The sequence below is a fragment of the Scyliorhinus canicula genome, chromosome 12 (assembly GCF_902713615.1).
Source record: "Scyliorhinus canicula chromosome 12, sScyCan1.1, whole genome shotgun sequence".
Lineage (NCBI taxonomy): Eukaryota > Metazoa > Chordata > Chondrichthyes > Carcharhiniformes > Scyliorhinidae > Scyliorhinus > Scyliorhinus canicula.
In genome coordinates this window covers 1,906,999-1,928,907 of record NC_052157.1, presented here as the reverse complement: position 1 = coordinate 1,928,907, position 21,909 = coordinate 1,906,999, and the positions used below count along the sequence as shown (strand labels likewise).

The window sequence follows — 21,909 nt, the reverse complement described above, 5'->3', positions numbered from 1 at the left end:
CAATCTATTAGCTTTGGATTCTTTTTTTTTCCCCAATTAAGGGGCAATTTAGCGTGGCCAACTCACCTAATCTGCACATCTTTGGGTTGTGGGGGTGAAACCCACGCAGACAGGGGGAAGAATGTGCAAACTCCACACGGACAGTGACCCGGGGCCGAACCCAGGTCCTCGATGCTGTGAAGCATAAGTGCTAACCGCTGCGCCACCCTGCCGCCCTCAGTTTTATATTCTAACATTCTAACAGACCTTCGTTGGTTGCTGCAATGATATCTGAAACATGGTACAAACAACAATATAAATCGGAATTTTTAATGTTAATGCCAACTGAACAGCTTATACACGGCACCCTCATCGCCCACCTTCCTCATAGCAATTTGCACACAGAATGATTACTACACCGGGGTCCTGGCCAGCAGGTTGGCTGGGTAATTTGGGGGGGGGGGGGGGGGGGGGGGGGGGGTGAGGTTGTCACGTCACAGGGTATCAATTTTCTCAATCAGCAGCAGTGGATGGAGAGGCTGGAAAAACAACCGTCTGGCACTTCCAACCGCATCTGAAACCCAGGATTCTGTACTCTTAACTTTGCATAAAGTCTCCCAGAACACAGCCGGAGCAGCTGATTAATAACAGACATGTGCACTGTGTGGTAGAATAAATTAACTAAGCAACATGATCTGATTCTTGAACAATAATTAAAAATCGCAGCATTTAGTTAGCCAGGCCATAAGGGTCACGGACCAAGCACCCAGTTTTATTCCTAGAGGGACAGGATTGAAAAATAGGCAAGTTATGTTAAATCTACATCGACCTTATAGAACAGTACAGCACAGAACAGGCCCTTCGGCCCTCGATGTTGTGCCGAGCCATGATCACCCTACTCAAACCCACGTATCAACCCTATACCCGTAACCCAACAACCCCCCCCCATAACCTTACTTTTTAGGACACTTCGGGCAATTTAGCCTGGCCAATCCACCTAACCCGCACATCTTTGGACTGTGGGAGGAAACCGGAGCACCTGGAGGAAACCCACGCACACACGGGGAGGACGTGCAGACTCCGCACAGACAGTGACCCAGCCGGGAATTGAACCTGGGACCCTGGAGCTGTGAAGCATTTATGCTAACCACCATGCTACTGTGCTGCCCCTAATGTAGAAGGAGGTCACACTAAGGTAGTTCCCACTAGAGTCTTTTCACCCGGTTCCGAGGGGTAATTGGTGAACAAACCCCTCCCATTTGAGAGCGATTGTTAGACGATGTCAAAAGACACAAGAAAGAATATTGGGAAGAAAGGGGTGAGCAGGAGCCCTTCTGAAGAGCTGAGCAAAGTGTGGGGTCCTGGGGATCCAAGATGGCGGAGGAAAGCTCATTGGGTGGGGCTACACCTATTACAGTGGATAAGCTGATGGAGGCAATGGCTGTCGAATTTGAAAGGCAATTCGGCAAACATTTGGGCAGCACGGTAGCATTGAGGTTAGCACATTTGCTTCACAGCTCCAGGGTCCCAGGTTCGATTCCCCGCTGGGTCACTGTCTGTGCGGAGTCTGCACATCCTCCCCGTGTGTGTGTGGGTTTCCTCCGGGTGCTCCGGTTTCCTCCCACAGTCCAAAGATGTGCAGGTTAGGTGGATTGGTCATGATAAATTGCCCTTAGTATCCAAAATTGCCCTTAGTATTAGGTGGGGTTATTGGGTTATAGGGATAGGGTGGGTGTGTGGGTTTGGGTAGGGTGCTCTTTCCAAGAGCCGGTGCAGACTCGATGGGCCGAATGGCCTCCTTCTGCACTGTAAATTCTATCTATTCTCTTTGGGGTGGCAAGGGAAGGAGATGCTGGGGACGCTCAAAAAGTCGGTGTAAGACGCATTGGTCCTGATAAAGGATGCGCTGGGAGAGACCTCGGAGACAGAGCGGGAGCATGGTGAGGTGCTGAAGGGGGTGAGGAGACACTGTCGCCACACAGTGAGCAGTTGGCCTCGCTGGAAGCTGAGCTGTGGAGGGTGGAGGGCAAAAATAAGGGCCTGAGAGCTAAGGTCGAAGACCTGGAGAAGAGGTTGACACAGCAGAACCTGAGGATTGTAGTACTTCCCGCAGGGATGGAGGGTCCAAGGTCGACTGAATATTTAGAGTCAATGTTTACGACGGTGTAGAGAGAGGAGGATCAGTCCCGTTGAGTTGGATTGGGCCCACTGCTCCGGGTGAAGCCATGGGGGCGAATGAGCCACTGAGAGCGATGATGGCATGTCACAGATATCAGATAAAGGAGGGGGTCCTGAATTGGGACAAGGAGAATCGAGAGGTTAGGTGGGAAGGCATCAGTGTTCAAAATTACCAAGATGTCGTCAGAGAAATTTGCATTTCATTTTTCATTTTCAGAATTGGCAAGGAGAGGCAGCCTTTAACAGGACACAGTCAGTGCTAAGAGTGTGGTGTGTTTTGGTGTGGTGTACCCGGTGAAGCTGATAATGCTAAAGACCATTCATTAAAGCTCAAGGACTTGGACTGAATTAAGGGGGTTTGAAATTGACTTTGCCGGTGGCTGGGACAGGTTTGTATGGGGTTGTTGTTGTAAAGATGGGTATTTTTCTTATTTTTCCCGTGTTCCCATTCTCTCTTTTACTTTCTCGTCCAGAGTTGCTGTTACTTGGGGAGTTATGTTTGGGTTTTTTCCCTCTTTTTGGAGGGCTTTATGGTTGGGAGGGAGTATTGGTGGTAGGCAGTTTCAGGGTTGAAGGAGGGGGTGGGGGGAGTGGGGGGGGAGAAGGAAAGAGATCCCTGATTCTATTGGTTATGTGGAATGTGTGGGGTTTGAGAGGGGGGTGCAGTGACGATACTAATTAATAAAAGAGTTTGGTTTCAGATGGGGAGAGTCGCAGCAGAGCAGAGTGGTCGGTATGTCATAGTTACGGGGATATTGGTGGGTAATTCGGTGGTTTTAGCGAGAGCGCACGCTGCTAACTGAAACGCTGTAGCGTTCATGAAGAGGATGTTGGTTGCCATACTAGACATGGATACGCACCAGTGGGGGAAGAGAAGAGGGGTGGGTTTGAACAAAGAAAAGTACAGCACATGAACAGGCCCTTCGGCCCTCCAAGCCTGTGCCGACCATGCTGCCCGTCTAAACTAAAATCTTCTGCACTTCCGGGGTCCGTATCCCTCTATTCCCATCCTTTTCATGTATTTGTCAAGATGCCCCTTAAACGTCACTATCGTCCCTGCTTCCACCACAGTAGCATTGTGGTTAGCACAATTGCTTCACAGCTCCAGGGTCCCAGGTTCGATTCCCGGCTTGGGTCGCTGTCTGTGCGGAGTCTGCACATCCTCCCCGTGTCTGCGTGGGTTTCCTCCGAGTGCTCCGGTTTCCTCCCACAGTCCAAAGATGTGCAGGTTAGGTGGATTGGCCATGGTAAATTGCCCTTCGTGTCCAAAATTACCCTTAGTGTTGGGTGGGGTTACTGGGTTATGGGGATAGGGTGGAGGTGTTGACCTTGGGTAGGGTGCTCTTTCCAAGAGCCGGTGCAGACGCGATGGGCTGAATGGCCTCCTTCTGCACTGTAAATTCTATGATTCTATGACCTCCTCCGGCAGCGAGTTCCAGGCACCCACTGCCCTCTGTGTAAAAACACTTGCCTCGCAATCTCCTCTAAACCTTGCCCCTCGCACTTTAAAACTATGCCCCCTAGTAATTGACCCCTCTACGCTGGGAAAAAGACTCTGACTATCCACTCTGTCTATGCCCCTCATAATTTTGTAGACCTCTATCAGGTCACCCTTCAACCTTCTTCGTTCCAGTGAGAACAAACTGAGTTTATTCAACCTCTCCTCAGAGCTAATGCCCTCCATACCAGGCAACATCCTGGTAAATCTCTTCTGCACCCTCTCTAAAGCCTCCACATCCTTCTGGTAGTGTGGCGACCAGAATTCACTCCAAGTGTGGCCTAACTAAGGTTCTATACAGCTGCAACATGACTTGCCAATTTTTATACTCAATGCCCCGGCCAATGAAGGCAAGCATGCCATATGCCTTCTTGACTACCTTCTCCACCTGTGTTGCCCCTTTCAGTGACCTGTGGACCTGTACACCTAGATCCCTCTGACTGTCAATACTCTTGAGGGTTCTACCATTCGCTGTATATTCCCTACCTGCATTAGACCTTCCAAAATGCATTACCTCACATTTGTCAGGATTAAACTCCATCTGCCATCTCTCCGCCCAAGTCTCCAAACGATCTAAATCCTGCTGTATCCTCTGACAGTCCTCATCACTATCCGCAATTCCACCAACCTTTGTGTCGTCCGCAAACTTACTAATCAGGCCAGTTACATTTTCCTCCAAATCATTTATATATACTACGAACAGCAAAGGTCCCAGCACTGATCCTGCGGAACACCACTAGTCACAGCCCTCCAATCAGAAAAGCACCCTTCCATTGCTACTCTCTGCCTTCTATGACCTAGCCAAGTTCTGTATCCATCTTGCCACCTCACCCCTGATCCCGTGTGAATTCACCTTTTGTACCAGAGGGGTGAGGTGGGGTGGGCACGGAGGGAGAGAAGAATCATAGCTGCTGGAGCAGAGCTAACCCTCTCCAGTGGCAGAAACATGGTGAGAATGTGCTCAAAGTATTCTGTTTCCAAGTTAACCAAGTCAATGAAAGCTTGTTACAGGTACAGCCATTCCTAACTGCCCGAGCATGAATTCTTAATTTATATTTTTGCTGGGAGCTGACTGGTTTTGAATGGTTCCCACAATCACTTCCAGGGCTGCAAACACCTCAACGATACACAACTGCAGTAGCTGCTGAAAGCCCCCTCCCAGAATGAACTGTCACAAACACTGAAAGGGTTACAGACACCAAGTGGGGAGTTCAAGGTTCTGGTGAAGGGAGGTGTGACTGGATGATTTCCCAGATAAATTAATTGTAGGTTTTCTCACTTCAGTGTTGCACAAGGATCTTGTGAAAGTCTAAGTAGCATCAATATAACCCTGGCTGCCGCCGGCACCTTCAAGCTGTTGTCAGACAGCAAATCTTTTAGATATGTAGGTACAGGCCAGCTTTCTGCCACCTCGTGCATTTGGCTTCCCCAAGCTATTACTTCATGTAATGGTACACACTCACACGCATGTACACACTCTCACACATGCACACACTCACAGGCATGTACACTCACACGCATGCACACACTCACAGGCATGCACACACTCACTCGCATGTACACACTCACACGCATGTACACACTCACTCGCATGTACACACTCACGCGCATGTACACACTCTCACAGGCATGCACACACTCACAGGCATGTACATACTCACTCGCATGTACACACTCACTCGCATGTACACTCACTCGCATGTACACTCACTCGCATGTACACACTCACTCGCATGTACACACTCACTCGCATGTACACACTCACTCGCATGTACACACTCACTCGCATGTACACACTCACTCGCATGTACACACTCACTCGCATGTACACACTCACTCGCATGTACACTCACTCGCATGTACACTCACTCACATGTACACACTCACTCGCATGTACACACTCACTCGCATGTACACACTCACTCGCATGTACACACTCACTCGCATGTACACTCACTCGCATGTACACACTCACTCGCATGTACACACTCACTCGCATGTACACACTCACTCGCATGTACACTCACTCGCATGTACACACTCACTCGCATGTACACACTCACTCGCATGTACACACTCACTCGCATGTACACACTCACTCGCATGTACACACTCATGCGCATGTACACACTCATGCGCATGTACACACTCACGTGCATGTACACACTCACTCGCATGTACACACTCACTCGCATGTACACACTCATGCGCATGTACACACTCATGCGCATGTACACACTCATGTGCATGTACACACTCACATGAGCACATGCATGCACACACATTCTCGCACACATACACAGTTACAGATTGTCTCCCACTTCTTACCCCAAAACTGTTCTCCTCCACTCCAGCCAAAGGTTTGTTGATGCTGTTTACAAATTTGTTGACGTGCTCAAAGTGTTTTGTCATCTCTGTCGCGAGAACCATGTCGATGATAGCTTGTCGGAGCGTCCGGTATTCATTCCTGCCCAAAAATGTTCATTCTCAATTCAACAATAAATGTGAGTTATGTCACACCTTTAATGTAAAGGAATGACCCAAGAAGCAATTAGCAGACACTGAGCCACACAGAGCTGTTAGGACAGCTAACCAAAAGGTAGGTTTTAAGCAGCATTTTAAAGGTGGAGGGATGGAGGGGTTTCGGAAGGGAACTCAGACGCTAAAGGCATGGTGGAGGGAGCGAGAGCAAAATTGGAGGGATGTAAAGACTTGAGGGTTGTGGGGTTGGAGGAGGTTACAGAGATAGGAAGGGCAAGGTCATGGAAGCATTTGAACAGAATAATATTGAGAACTTTAACGTAGAGGTGTTGGTGACGTGTGTGTGAATACAGGCCAGCAACCACAGAGGTGATGTGCGAGTTTGAGAATGGGTAGCAGAGCTTTGGGTGAGCTGAAGGGTGAAGCATCGGAATAATCGCATTCGCAGCAACACCCAAAGGTAAACACCACCTGTCTCTTACTTACTTAGCCACAAAATAAAGCTACGGGGTGTTCTTTCAATGCCAAAGTACAAATAAAAATCAACTCTAATTGCCAGAAGCCAGAACCAGATTAATTGGCTTTATTAAATACATAATTTGAATCAATTGATAAGGTAGCAACACCGAGGTGTAGGGACTCGAATTGTTAATTGTGCGAAACACATTAGCGCTGGAATCTAGCGGTTCAGCTGAAACACTGACAGTTAGAGCCCGTAATTCAGATTTGTCAGGTAGAGTTCAGTAACTCCGCCATCCCAGCATAAACACGAAGGCTGGGGCAGGGCTTGGGTAGAAAGGGAGTGAAAGAGCTCCCATAACTAATTTACAGGGTGAATGTGTCACAATAAGAGCAACAGCAAGAACATCTGGCTGCTTAAGATTGTAAACCGCTGTTCCAGCATCAATAAGGTGGGATAATACCCTCTCCTTTTAGTGCTTTACTCAGTTAGAATTCTTCAGCCGACATGACATCAAACTGTTACTCAGTACAGCAGCCTGGTTGGGAATGTCTGGCCACATAGTGAACATTGGACTTCACATTTCCCATCCTGTTAGTAAAGATTAAAGAGTTCACTTTGGTGTGCTGGGCACCAAAGATCAAATCTGGAACTGACAGTGTAGCAGCTCGTTTGCCTGTTAGACAATTCCGAGCTGTGGGAGGTGCAATCCACTATTGATCAGCCTTTATACTCTGCGTGGTCAGGGTGCATCTACACATCAAAGTAGCCCGTTTCACAATGCAAATTCTCTTCTGCCAGTCTGTTCTTAGACCAGGTCTAAGCTACAAACTCCTCCCCATTATCTCACCTGGCAATGTGAGGTCACACATGCAGGGTCAACCTATTCACATATCTATCGCTATCCTATAAAGTATATCCCGTCTATATTAGGCTAACAGACAAGGCTGCCCTGTGAGATTACGAAATTTAAACCGATTATAAGCTTTGCGCTGTAGATCCTTCATCTAAAATCATCTCCACACAAAAGTGTGTGTGTGACATATATGTGTGTGGTGTGTGTGTGTGTGTGTGTGTGGCGGGGGTGGGGTGTGTGTGTGTGTGTGGTGGGGGTGGGGTGTGTGTGTGTGGTGGGGGGTGGGGTGTGTGTGTGTGGTGGGGGTGGGGTGTGTGTGTGGCGGGGGTGGGGTGTGTGTGTGTGTGTGTGGTGGTGGGTGTGTGTGTGTGTGGTGGGGGTGGGGGGTGTGTGTGTGGTGGGGGTGGGGTGTGTGTGTGGCGGGGGTGGGGTTGTGTGTGTGTGTGGTGGGGGTGGGGTGTGTGTGTGTAGTGGGGGGGTGTGTGTGTGGTGGTGGTGGGTGTGTGTGTGTGTGGTGGGGGTGGGGGGTGTGTGTGTGGTGGGGGTGGGGTGTGTGTGTGGCGGGGGTGGGGTGTGTGTGTGTGTGTGGTGGGGGTGGGGTGTGTGTGTGTGGTGGGGGTGGGGTGTGTGTGTGTGTGTGGCGGGGGGTGGGGTGTGTGTGTGTGTGTGTGGTGGGGGTGGGGTGTGTGTGTGTGTGGCGGGGGTGGGGGGTGTGTGTGTGTGTGGTGGGGGTGTGTGTGTGTGGTGGTGGTGGGTGTGTGTGTGTGTGGTGGGGGTGGGGTGTGTGTGTGTGTGTGTGTGTGGTGGGGGTGGGGTGTGTGTGTGTGTGTGTGTGTGTGGTGGGGGGTGGGGGGGTGTGTGTGCGGTGGGGGTGGGGTGTGTGTGTGGTGGGGGTGGGGTGTGTGTGTGTGGTGTGGGGGTGGGGGGTGCGTGTGTGGTGGGGGTGGGGGGGTGTGTGTGGTGGGGGTGGGGGTGTGTGTGGGTGGGGGTGGGGGGTGTGTGTGGTGGGGGTGGGGGGTGTGTGTGTGGTGGGGGTGGGGGGGTGTGTGTGTGGTGGGGGTGGGGGGTTGTGGGGGTGGTGGGGGTGGGGGTGTGTGTGGTGGGGGTGTGTGTGTGTGGTGGGAGTGGGGGGGGGGGTGTGTGTGGTGGGGTGTGTGTGTGTGTTGGGGGTGGGGGGGGTGTGTGTGTGGGGTGGGGGTGGGGTGTGTGTGGTGGGGTGTGTGTGTGTGTTGGGGGTGGGGGGGGTGTGTGTGTGGTGGGGGTGGGGTGTGTGTGGTGGGGTGTGTGTGTGTGTTGGGGGTGGGGGTGTGTGTGTGTGGTGGGGTGGGGTGTGTGTGGTGGGGTGTGTGTGTGTGTTGGGGGTGGGGGGGGGTGTGTGTGGTGGGGGTGGGGTGTGTGTGGTGGGGGGTGTGTGTGTGTGTGTTGGGGGTGGGGGTGTGTGTGTGTGTGGTGGGGGTGGGGTGTGTGTGTGTGGTGGGGGTGTGTGTGTGTGGTGGGGGTGTGTGTGTGTGGTGGGGGTGGGGGGTGTGTGTGTGGTGGGGGTGTGTGTGTGTGGTGGGGGTGGGGTGTGTGTGTGGTGGGGGTGGGGGGTGTGTGTGGTGGGGGTGGGGGGTGTGTGTGTGGTGGGGGTGGGGGGTGTGTGTGTGGTGGGGGTGGGGGGGTTGTGGGGGTGGTGGGGGTGGGGGTGTGTGTGGTGGGGGGTGTGTGTGTGTGGTGGGAGTGGGGGGGGGGGTGTTCCACATTCCCATCTGCCCCAAAAACCTTTAATTTCTTTGCCCAAGAATCTATCCACCTCCGCCTCAAAAATACTGTCACCTTCGGAGACAGTAAAGTTCTAAAGTTACAAAACCCTAAAAACAAATTCTCCTCATCTCGGTCCTAAACGTGTGACCCCTAATTTTAAAAATGTGCCCCCTAGTTCTGGATTCGCCCACAAGAGGGTGAGGAATTATCCTTCCTCAAACTGCAGCAGGAAGCAGTAAAAGCGACAGAGCCAATCTCCCAGGGCAGCCAAGAACTGGCCCCTATTCCAATGGACCTCAGGCTCCTTACCTCTCCATATTCTTGAAGATGTTACACTTGTCATCCCGCGTGGTCAGTTGAAATGCCACCGCTGCGTGGTGGCTCTCCAGTACGGCCGTATCGTTGTAAAGAAGCGCGAGCTCACTGCCTGCGTTGCACAGGAAAGAGTTAGTTCTGCCTGGATGGTCAACATCGTGCACTGTGGCTGCGATGAGAGCCGCCACCTCATCAGTCCGCTCCAAACTTTGCTGAAAAATGGACAGAAAGTGCTCAAAACAATCTGAAGATGCTCTTGGCTGAAGAGTGAAAGTAAAATTTAAACAATAGAACAGATTTATTTCACGATGGAGGGAGGGCAGTTGCTGCACTGCGCTTTCACGCAGAATGATGAATGGAGTAAAAACCGGGCAGAGCCAGGACACAGTTAGATGTGCAGAATGATTATCGTTACATTAGAAAACTTTGTGCCTGTTCAGGTGAAAGTTAACACATTTATTTTGAACGAGAATCATAGAAACGGGCAGCACGGTAGCACAGTGGTTAGCACTGTTGCTTCACAGCTCCAGGGTCCCAGGTTCGATTCCCGGCTTGGGTCACTGTCTGTGTGGAGTCTGCACGCTCTCCCCGTGTCTGTGTGGGTTTCCTCCGGGTGCTCCGGTTTCCTCCCACAGTCCAAAGGTGTGCAGGTTAGGTGGTTTGGCCATGCTAAATTGCTCTTAGGTAGGGTGCTGGGTTGCGGAATAGGGTGGAGGTGTGGGCTTGGGTGAGGTGCTCTTTTCAATTGCCGATGCACACCCGATGGGCCGAATGGCCTCCTTCTGCACTGTGTATTCTATGTTTCTTACAACACAGGAAGCTACTTAACCCATTGAATCCATGGTCAGTGAAGGGCAGCTATACTATCATCAGTGTCAGGAACAATTCGGGTTCCTGACACTGACACACCCCACCCCACACACACCCACACACACACCCCACCCCACACACCCCACCACACACACACCCCACCCCACACACACCCCACCCCACACACACCCCACCCCACACACACCCCCACCCCACACACACCCCACCCACACACACCCCACCCCACACACACCCCACCCCACACACACCCCACCACACACCTCACCCCACCACACACTCACCCCACCACACACACACCCCACCCCACACACACCCCACCCCACACACACCCCACCCCACACACACACCCCACCACCACCACACACCCCACCACACACACACCCCACCACACACACACCCCACCCCACACACACCCCACCCCACACACCCCCCACCCACACACACCCCCGTCACACACACCCACACACCCACACCATCACACACACACCCCACCACACACTCACCCCACCCACACACACCCCACCCCACCACACACACCACCCCACCCACACACACACCCACCACACACACACCCCACCACACACACCCCCCCCCACACACACCCACACACACACCCCACCACACACACACCCCACCACACACCCCCACCCACACACACACCCCACCACACACACACCCCACCACACACACACCCACCCACACACACACACCACACACACACACACCCCACCACACACACACCCCACCACACACACACCCCACCACACACCAACCCCACCACACACACACCCCACCACACACCCACACACCCACCCACCACACACACCCCACCACACACACACCCCACCACACACACCCCACCACACACACCCCACCACACACACACCCCACCACACACACCCCACCACACACACACCCCACCACCACACACACCCCACCACACACACACCCCACCACACACACACCCCACCACACACACCCCCACACACACACACCCCACCACACACACCCCCCACACACACCCCGTCACACCACACCCCCACACACCACCCCACCACACACACCCCACCACACACACACACCCCACCACACACACACCCCACCACACACACCCCACCACACACACACCCCACCACACACACACCCCACCACACACACACCCCACCACACACACACCCACCACACACTCCACCATATACGTCACACACCCACCACACACACCCACCCCACCACACACACACACCACACCACACACCACCACCACCACACACACACACACACACACACACCACACACACACCCCACCACACACACACCCCACCACACACACACCCACACACACTCACCCCACCACACACACACCCCACCACCACACAGACACATACAAGAACCAGTGTCAGGTTCAATTCTTCATTTATACAGAAACAGTTACAGGGACAGACAGGCTGTCAGGAAAGTAAACCAGACAACCATATATGTATAGAATGGTGGAGTAGGCTAGAGGGAACAAATGCCTACTTTAAAACATTTATTTACGGGATGTGGGCATCGCTGGCTAGGCCAGCATTTAATACCCATCCCTAGTTGCCCTTCAGAAGGTGGTGGTGAGCTGCCTTCTTGAACGGTTGCAGTCCATCAGGTGTAGGTACATCCACTGTGCTGTTAGGAAAGGAATTCCAGGATGTTGCCCCAGCGCGAGGGCAGGAATGGCGATATATTCCCAGTCAGGATGGGGAGTGACTGGGAGGGGAACCTCCAGGTGGTGGGGGTCCCAGGTATCTGCTGCTCTTGTCCTTCTAGATGGTGGTGGTCGTGGGTTTGGAAGGTGCTGTCTAAGGAACCTTGGTGAGTTACTGCAGGGCATCTTGTAGATGGTGCACACGGCTGCTAGTGTTTTTCAGTGGTGGAGGGTTTGGATGTTTGTGGAAGGGGAGCAATCAAGCGGGGCTGCTTTGTCCTGGATGGTGTTGAGGTTCTTCAGTGTTGTTGGAGCTGCACTCATCCAGGCAAGTGGAGAGTATTCCATTACACTCCTGACTTGTGTCACTCGATGGTCTCTATGGAAATCTGGACAAGTAGCAGATTCGGGGCGGCACTATGGCTATAATTGTTGCCTCACAGCGTCAGGGACCCGGGTTCAATTCTGACTGTCTGTGCGGAGTCTGCACGTTCCGCTCCCCTCGTATGTGCGTGGGTTTACTCCGGGTGCTCCGGTTTCCTCACACAGTCCAAAGATGTGCGGGTTAGGTGGATTGGCCATGCTAAATTGCCCCTTAGTGTCCAATAGGTTATGTGGGGTTACGGGAATAGGGTGCAGGCGTGGGCTTAAGTAGCGTGTTCTTTCCAAGGGCCGGTGCCGACTCGATGGGCCGAATGGCCTCCTTCCGCACTGTAAATTCTATGATGGTGGAAGGATCTTTGATATTTCTTCTGTCTAACAATTTTCTGCTTCTACATATTTTTAGGCAGCAAGTTCCAGACCCATCACCCTCGGAGTATAAAATGTTTCACCATCTCCTTTCTAATCAATCTACCTTTAAATCAATATCTCCTGTTTTATGAGGCCTCTCTCAGGGTAAACAGAGACTTTATTTGCTGGATTTAGGCCTTTAAATTTCATAGATTTCAGCACCCTCTGTTCAGGAGTAAACAACCCCAGCCTACCCAATCCTTCTTCATAGCCAAAAGATTCCAGACTTGGCATTACCCTCGTCACTCCTCAGCACCCTCTCTAGTGTTACCATACCTTCCTGTAATACAGTGACCAGACTGGACATGGTATTCAAGGTGTGCTTTAACTGATATTGTGTAGCTCTGCAGCCAGAACTAACCCCCAGCACTGTTATGGGAGCAACATCACCAACAGAGGATGCAGCAGTTCCAGATGGTCCAACATCAGCTGCTCGAGGCAACTCGAGATGGACAATAAACGCTGACCCGCCAAACAACATCCTGTTGGTACCCAGGGTATCAGGATTAATGAACACTTATTCTCACCTTCTGAACATTCAAAGTGATAATCTTTACTGGTGACTAGTTATAATTTACTCAGTACAAGTAAGATTTCATACAGACTAATATCTCTGAGCAGTTGTATTAAAGCACAACAGCACTGCCATTGTAGTCTGGGGAGAAGCAAATATCCTGATAACTGGCGGTCAAGGGAAGGCAGGGGTGCAGTGATATTGTCCCTGGTTCAGTAATCCACAGACACTCCCGGAACCCGGGCTCAAATCCCACCATGGCAGAAGGTGGAATTTAAACTTAATAAAAACATCTGAAATTAAATGTCCAATTGTCGTAAAAACCCACCACTAATTTTGTTACCCGGTCTGACTCCAGACCCACAGGGTTGGCTCTGAAATGGGCCAGTGAGCCATTGTATTCAACCATTACAAAGGAAACAAAGAATTGCAACCAGACATACCTGCTGGCATCAATCGAGGCACCGGAAACAACAACAGCAAACACAGCTCTATCGACTACAGAGTCCTCCTTACTAACATCTGGGGGCTTGTGCCAAAATTGGCAGAGCTGCCTCACAGACTACTCGAGCAGCAGCCTGTCATAGTCATACTCACAGAATCATACCGTACAGTTAACGCCCTAGACCCCACCATCATTATCCCAAGCTACGTCTTGTCTAGAGGGAGTTGCACTGGGAGCCCATAACATCGACTCTGGACCCCATGAAGTCTCATGGCTTCAGGTTAAACATGGGCAAGTGAGCTCCTGCTGATTACCACGTACCATTCCCTCTCACTAATGAATCAGTTACTCCTTCATGTTGACCACCACTTGGAGGAAGCACTAAGGATGGTAAGGGCGAAAATATACTCTGGGTGGGGGACTTCAATGTCCATCATCAAGAGTGGCTCAGTAATACCACCACAGACCGAGCTGGCCGGGTCCTAAAGGACAATAGCTGTTAGACTGGGACTGCAGCAGTTGGTGAGGGAACCAACAAGAGAGAAAAACATACTTGACCTCATCCTCACCAATCTGCCTGCTGCAGGTGCATCTGTCCATGACCGCATCAGCAGAAGTGACCACCGCACAGTCCTTGTGGAGACAAAGTCCCGTCTTCACATTGAGGATACCCTCCATCGTGTTGTGCTAAATGGGATAGTCTTCAAACAGATCTAGCAACTCAAGACTGGGTATCCATGAGGCGCTGTGGCCATCAGCAGCAGCAGAATTGTATTCAACCACAATCTGTAACCTCACGGTCCAGCATATCCCCCACTCTACCATTACCACCAAGCCAGGGGATCAACCCTGATTCAATGAAGAGTGCAGGAGAGCGTGCCAGGAGTAACATCAGGCAGACTGAAAAATTAGATGTCAACCTGGCGAAGCAACAACACAGGACTACTCGTGTGCCAAACAGTATAAGCACCAAGTAATAGATCATAGAATTTACAGTGCAGAAGGAGGCCATTCGGCCCATCGAGTCTGCACCGGCTCTTGGAAAGAGCACCCTACCCAAGTTCAACACCTCCACCCTATCCCCATAACCCAGTAACCCCACCCAACACTAAGGGCAATTTTGGACACTAAGGGCAATTTATCACGGCCAATCCACCTAACCTGCACATCTTTGGACTGTGGGAGGAAACCGGAGCACCCGGAGGAAACCCACGCACACACGGGGAGGATGTGCAGACTCCGCACAGACAGTGACCCGAGCTGGAATCGAACCTGGGATCCTGGAGCTGCGAAGCCATGATGCTATCCACAATGCTACCGTGCTGCCCTTATAATAGACAGAGCTAAGCCATTCCACAGCCAACGCAGCAGAACTAAGCTCTGCAGACCTGCCACATCCAGTGTTGAAAGGTGATAAGACAATTAAACTCACTGGAGGAGAAGGCTCCACAAATATCTCCATCCTCAATGATGGAGTCCAGCACTTCAGTGCAGTAGACAAGGCTGAGGCATTCGCAACAATCTTCAGCCAGAAGTGCCGAGTGGAAGATCCATCTCGGTCTCCTCCGGAGGTCCCCAGCATCACAGATGTCAGTCTTCAGCCAATTCGATTCACTCCACGTGATATCAAGAAACGGCTGAAGGCCCTGGATACTGCGAAGGCGATGGGCCCTGACAATATCCCAGCAATATTACTGACAACTTGTGCTCCAGAACTTGCTGCACCCCTAGCCAAGCTGTTCCAGTTCAGCTACAACACTGGCATTGACCCAGCAATGTGGAATTGCCCAGGTGTGTCCTGTACACAAGGAACAGGACAAATCCAACCCAGCCAATTACCGCCCTATCAGTCTATTCTCCATCATCAGCAAAGTGATGGAAGGAGTCATCAACAGCACCATCAAACAGCCCTTACTCAGCAATAACCGGTTCACGGAAGCTCCGTCTGGGTTCCGCCAGGGTCACTCAGCCTTGGTTCAAACACGGACAAAAGAGCTGAATGCCAGAGGTGAGGTGAGAGTGACTGCCCTGGACATCAAGGCAGCATTTGACCAAGTGCGGCATCAAGGAACTCTAGCTGAACTGGAGTCAATGGGAATCAGGGGGAAACTCTCCGCTGGTTGGAGCCATACCAGGCACAAAGGAAGATGGTTGTGGTGGTTGGAGGTCAATCATCTCAACTCCAGGACATCACTGCAGGAGTTCCTCAGGGTCGTGTCCGAGGCCCAACCATCTTCAGCTGCTTCATCAATAACCTCCCTGCCATCATGTCAGTAGTTGTTCAGCATCACTCCAGACTCCACAAATAATGAAGCAGTCCACGTCCAAATGTAGCAATACCTGGGAAATATCCAGGATTCAGCTGATAAGTGACAATAACATTCATGCCACCTAAAGCCAGGCATTGCCCATTTCCTACAAGAGATGATTTAACCACCGCCCCTTGACATTCAATGGCATTACCATTGCTGAATCCCCCACAATCAACATCCTGGCAGTTACCATTGATCAGAAACTGAACTGGACTATCCATATTAATACTGTGGCTACCAGCACAGGTCAAAGGCTAGGAACCTAATGCGAGTAACTCACCCCCTGACCCCCCAAAGCCTGTCCACCATCTACAAGGCACAAATCAGGAGTGTGATGGAATACTCTCTACTTGCCTGGATGAGTGCAGCTCCAACAACACTCAAGAAGCTCAACACCATCCAGGACAAAGCAGCCCAGTTGATTGCTCCCCCTTCCACAAACATTCAAACCCTTCACCACAGGCAACCAGTGGCAGCCGTGTGTACCATCTACAAGATGCCCTGCAGTAATTTGCCAAGGTTCCTTAGGCAGCACCTTCCAAACCCACAACCACTACCATCTAGGAGGGCAAGAGCAGAAGATACCTAGGAACCCCACTACCTGGAGGTTCCCCTCCAAGTCACTCACCACCCTGACTGGGAAATATATCGCTGTTCCTTCACTGTCACTGGGAACATCCTGGAACTCCCTCCCTAACAGCACAGTGGGTGTACCTACACCGCAGGGACTGCAGCGGTTCCAGAAGTCAGCTCACCACCACCTTCTGAAGGGCGGCTAGGGATGGGCAATAAATGCTATTCAAGCCAGCAATGCCCACATCCTGTAAATGAATATAAAAATGTCAGTCAATGTGACACGTGAGAGCTCTCCAATTTCTCTGCTTGAGGAGTCTTCTCTTATATTTTCTTTGCACAGAAAAGCCTCTGGGATGCTGATTTAACCCCATTATTACCTTGCTATTATTTCTTACAGAAGATGTCACTTAACCATCTGCCTTCCCAAACCAGGACAGATGCTCAATATCTAACTCTCAGCAACTCAAATATTTCAATACCAAGCTTCATTAAAGCAAGGACAATATGGTGAACTGGAGACTCTGCTCTTTCCCTTGGGCTACACACCCATCTTTTCCTCAGATTAGAGGCGTTGATCTTTCAGTTCTCGCAGGAGGCTGCCCCTTTAACTCTTTTGCTAGATTTCTGAAGTTAATTTTTTATGATTGGACTCTTCCAAAATCCTGCAGTTCAAAAACACATGGATCAACAAAGACCCAAACCATAATCGCCCGTCAAGTCATCTCTCAGCCTCTTTTACCCAGGGATGTATTACAAAAGCAGGATGAAAGAAATAGGTGGCAGTCACTGATTTAAGAAATCAAAGGTTGGGATTTTCCAAGATTCTTACAGCCCCCATCCCAAGAACAATTTTTTTTTTAAAAATCAGCACGCTTGTCAAAAGCGGAGGTGGGTCACTGGGAGTGGGAGGTCCCTTTGAAGGAAAATAAATTCTAGTAATTTAGAAAATGTCCCAACTCACCTTAACTCTTTCCTGACGAAGGAAATAAGCAGTTGCATGCAGCACGTCTGCCGAGTGTGTCGAGTTGTGGTAGGAATTCGAGGAGTGGTAATTTGCTTCAATAATTTGTAACCAGGACCGTAATACTGACTCAGAACAGTTTAAAAATTCACAAACTCCAAAGCGCGAAAATATTTTCAGCCCAAGGTAGACCAGAGGCCTAGATAAAAGGATGAGAGGTTTAGAGACGATGTCTGCCAACAGATTTTATTTTGTCATGGACTAAGCGCTGGGCGTATCCACTTGTATAATTTTTCAGTTGAAATCCTTTTCCTGTTCTTCATCCCCCGGACCACAAGTCACATTCTTGATCCTAAATGATTACGGAGCAGTGTTAATGCGAGGATAACCTTGCTTCACGGAGTCTTAACCTTTCAGGAAAAGAATAATTTCAGTTCAACTTTATTTTAAAAAAAAAGTAAAGCTAAAAATATTAAGGCTTCAGCAGTTTTCCTGCTTCTGTTCCAGATAACATTCATTTACGGGAAATTCCCCAGGGTGGAAATGGCTGTCACGAGAGGACATAATTTTAAGGTGATTGGAGGAAGGTATAGGGGAGATGTCAGAGGTCGGTTCTTTACACAGAGTGGTGGGTGTGCGGAATGCACTGCCAGCAGAGGTGGTGGAGTCAGAGTCATTAGGGACATTTAAGCGACTCTTAGACAGGCACATGGACAGCAGTAAATTGAAGGGGTGTAGGTTAGGTTGACCTTAGATTAGGATAAATGGTCAGCACATCGTGGGCCGAAGGGCCTGTACTGTGTTGTACTGTTCTATGTTCTATAACGGGGAGGGACCTTTACTGCAGCACTTCACCTTCCGACTCTGTATGTAGGCAGTGCAATGTCAGTGGGATTAACGTGTCAGGAAACGGGATGGATCCCACTAAGTCACCCTTTCTCAGGCAATGCATCCTGCCATGTAAATCTCTAGCCAACAATTCACCCGATGGATGTCGGCCCCAAGCCAAGCATTATATTGCTCAATGATGTAGACCAGCTCATTAACCTGGCCCGTCAATCAACATCATATATCGTCAGCTATTAACCTGCATTCCAAAGTTCAAACAAGCATTGCCGTCAATATTTCTTACAACGAATGCAGCTACAAATGCAAATATATTGCTGACATGGGTCCAATTACATTGATGCACAAGGAGTTAGTTATTACAGCCAAACAGCCAGTCTGTTGAAGCTGCAAACTGTAAACAGCTTGAAGGCTACAGACTGATCACCTGGCTTTTTTGGCCATATTCAACTTGAAACTGGCTAATAAGCTGTACCCAGTCCCTCGCGACACTGAGGACCCGGGTTCGATCCCGGCCCCGGGTCACTGTCTGTGTGGAGTTTGCACATTCTCCCCGTATCTGCGTGGGTTTCACCCCCACAACCCAATAGATGTGCAAAATAGGTGGATTGGCCACATTGGAAAAAAACAATTGAGTAATCTAAATTTGTTTAAAAGAATAAATAAGTTGTACCCAGGGGTGGATGGCAGTAATCCAATCGTAGGTTCAGAAATGGTTTCCACATAGGCCAGGGTTTGCTCCAGGCTTCACACTGACACATTATAACCATGCTGGGTATTTCTACCTCATGTGAGGATCTGATATCAGTGACCAATAGCGTGAGTGGTCTACTAATGAAGGATGGATGGAGTTGCTGACTTTGAGTGAAAATAGCCATTATCGGTGGATGTTCTGGACGGAACCAGACCACAAAGCACTTTTGGAAAGAGCAGGACTCATGTCACGATAAACACCAACTTGTATTTCTGCAACTCTGCAAATAGAATATAAACATCCCAAAGTGCTTCACAGGAACGTTATAAAGAACAATTTGATAGGAGGTCACGTAAGGCAATGAGGGCAAATGGCCAACTTGGTCAAAGAGCTGGGGCGGCACAGTGATTGGCACTACTGCCTCACAGCTCCAGGGACCCGGGTTCAATTCCAGCCTTGGGTGAATGTCTGTGTGGAGTCTGCACGTTCTTCCCGTGTCTGCGTGGGTTTCCTCCGGGTGCTCCGGCTTCCTCCCACAGTCCAAGGATGTACAGGTTAGGTGGATTGGCCATGCTAAATTGCCCCTTAGTGTCCAAAAGGTTAGGTCGGGTTACTGGGTTACGGGGATAGGGTGGAAGTGTGGGCTTGGGTAGGGTGCTCTTTCCAGGGCCCGGTCCAGACTTGATGGGCCGAATGGCCTCCTTCTGCATTGTAAGTTCGATGATTCTATGAATTTAAAGAAGGAAAGAGAGATGGGGGGAAGAGGAGAGGATGGGGGGTGAGATGGAGGGGCGTAGAGGTTTTGGGAGGAAAATCCCAGACCATAGAACCCAGGCTGCCAATGGGTGTGATTAAAATCAGGGGTGTTCAAACAGGCTTGAATTAGATAAATTAAAGTTTCAGATAGCTAGAAATGAGACTGATGTTACCTTGAAAGATAATAATTTGCATTTCTATAGCACTCTTAACACTGCAACTGTTCCCAGGTGCTTTGCAGCACTGCAGTCACTTGGGCAGTGAACCACACAAGGAGATTAAGGCAGGTATAGGGAGGAAAATCAAGATGATTCTGGACGACTGGCCGAAGTAGGTGAGTGTGCAGAGGAGTGACTGGTGAATGAGGCTTGGTGAGGGTTAGATCAGGTGTAGATAAATGATAAAATATTAAAACATACTGCTGTGCAGAGAGACCTGGGTGTGCTAGTGCATGAGTCACAGAAAGTTGGTTTACAGGTGCAACAGGTGATTAAGAAGGCAAATGGAATTTTGTCCTTCATTGCTAGAGGGATGGAGTTTAAGACTTGGGAGGTTATGCTGCAGTTGTATACGGTGTTAGTGAGGCCACACCTGGAGTATTGTGTTCAGTTTTGGTCTGCTTACCCGTGAAAGGACGCACTGGCGCTGGAGGGTTTGCAGAGGAGATTCACTAGGTTAATCCCAGAGCTGAAGGGGTTGGATTACGAGGAGAGGTTGAGTAGACTGCGACTGTACTTGTTGGAATTTAGAAGAATGAGGGGGAATCTTATAGAAATGTATAAAATTATGAAGGGAATAGATAGGATAGATGCGGGCAGGTTGTTTCCACTGGCGGGTGAAAGCAGAACGAGGGGGCATAGCCTCAAAATAAGGGGAAATAGATTTAGGACTGAGTTTAGGAGGAACTTCTTCACCCAAAGGGTTGTGAATCTATGGAATTCCTTGCCTAGTGAAGCAGTTGAGGCTCCTTCATTAAATGTTTTAAGATAAAAATAGATAGTTTTTTGAAGAAAAAAGGGATTAAGGGTTATGGTGTTCGGGCCAGAAAGTGGAGCTGAGTCCACAAAAGATCAACCGTGATCTCATTGAATGGCGGAGCAGGCCCGAGGGGCCAGATGGCCGACTCCTGCTCCTAGTTCTTATGTTCTGTTCTTATTTGGTTAGATTGAGCCCATTTAGTATGACCATTTTTACAAATTTATTCGGTCACAAAATCTTTAACCAGAATCATCACCACCCAGTGAAACAATAGGAACAGTTGTACGATCAGTGATGAAAACTCTCCAGTCCACATGCCGGCTTCCCAATGGGAGGTCAGAAACGGAATCCATTTGGTGACCCTGTTTGTGACAGGTCTGTTCTCCCACTGCAGTGAGTGATCTGCAGAATATCACTCGTCTCCATTCCCAATTATATACTTCCTGGGATTCTAGTCTCGCAATAAGACATTCAGTCCACATCCTCAACTGATAATACTTCCCCAAAAATATGAGCTGAACTGTGACATTCCAATTATCACAAGTTCCTAGTCTCTATCCAAAATGCTTATTGCTCCAATATTTTAAATTTACCTTTTGTGTGTTGCAGCTTCCAATTCAAATATATCAAAGTCCCAGGAATCCTCATTTTCCATTGTTTCAGTGATCCTCGGAGGGATGTCATGAAGTGAGACAGGAATATGGAAATGAGCGTGAATAGTGTGGGCATCTGAGGGGAAAAGACACGCAAAGAAAATCAATAATCAAAGGATCGTATTAGACCACACCTAAATCACCAGAGGAATAGTTATATACAGATCTAGTTTATAGATGACAACAATGGAGGAAAACGCAGCAAATTGTACAGACGGGAGCAGGAAGTTACAAAGGGATATCGACAGATGGGAGCGCAATGTGGAGAAGGGAGATCATGCGCTTTGAATCCTGAGAAATAAAAGTCAGAATATTTATCAATGGTGAATAATGTCACTCATTATTTCGTATAGTAGGAGAGAA

General features: G+C 49.8%; 1 protein-coding gene across 2 annotated transcripts in view; it reads right to left on the bottom strand.

Moving 5' to 3' along the window:
- Positions 1-21,909, bottom strand: part of pde8a (phosphodiesterase 8A) — an 82,718-nt gene that overhangs the window by 5,676 nt on the left and 55,133 nt on the right. Inside the window, exons 15-19 of one of the 2 annotated variants that reach the window (XM_038813226.1) lie at positions 21,487-21,622; positions 17,620-17,818; positions 9,505-9,722; positions 5,984-6,122; positions 1,716-2,270 (exon numbers count right to left, since the gene is read on the bottom strand). In XM_038813226.1, the coding sequence (XP_038669154.1) occupies positions 2,160-2,270; positions 5,984-6,122; positions 9,505-9,722; positions 17,620-17,818; positions 21,487-21,622 (803 nt within the window). In that variant the 3' untranslated portion in view covers positions 1,716-2,159. Of the gene's footprint in view, positions 1-1,715; positions 2,271-5,983; positions 6,123-9,504; positions 9,723-17,619; positions 17,819-21,486; positions 21,623-21,909 lie in introns of those variants that run through there. The other variant, XM_038813225.1, reaches the window with a different exon arrangement.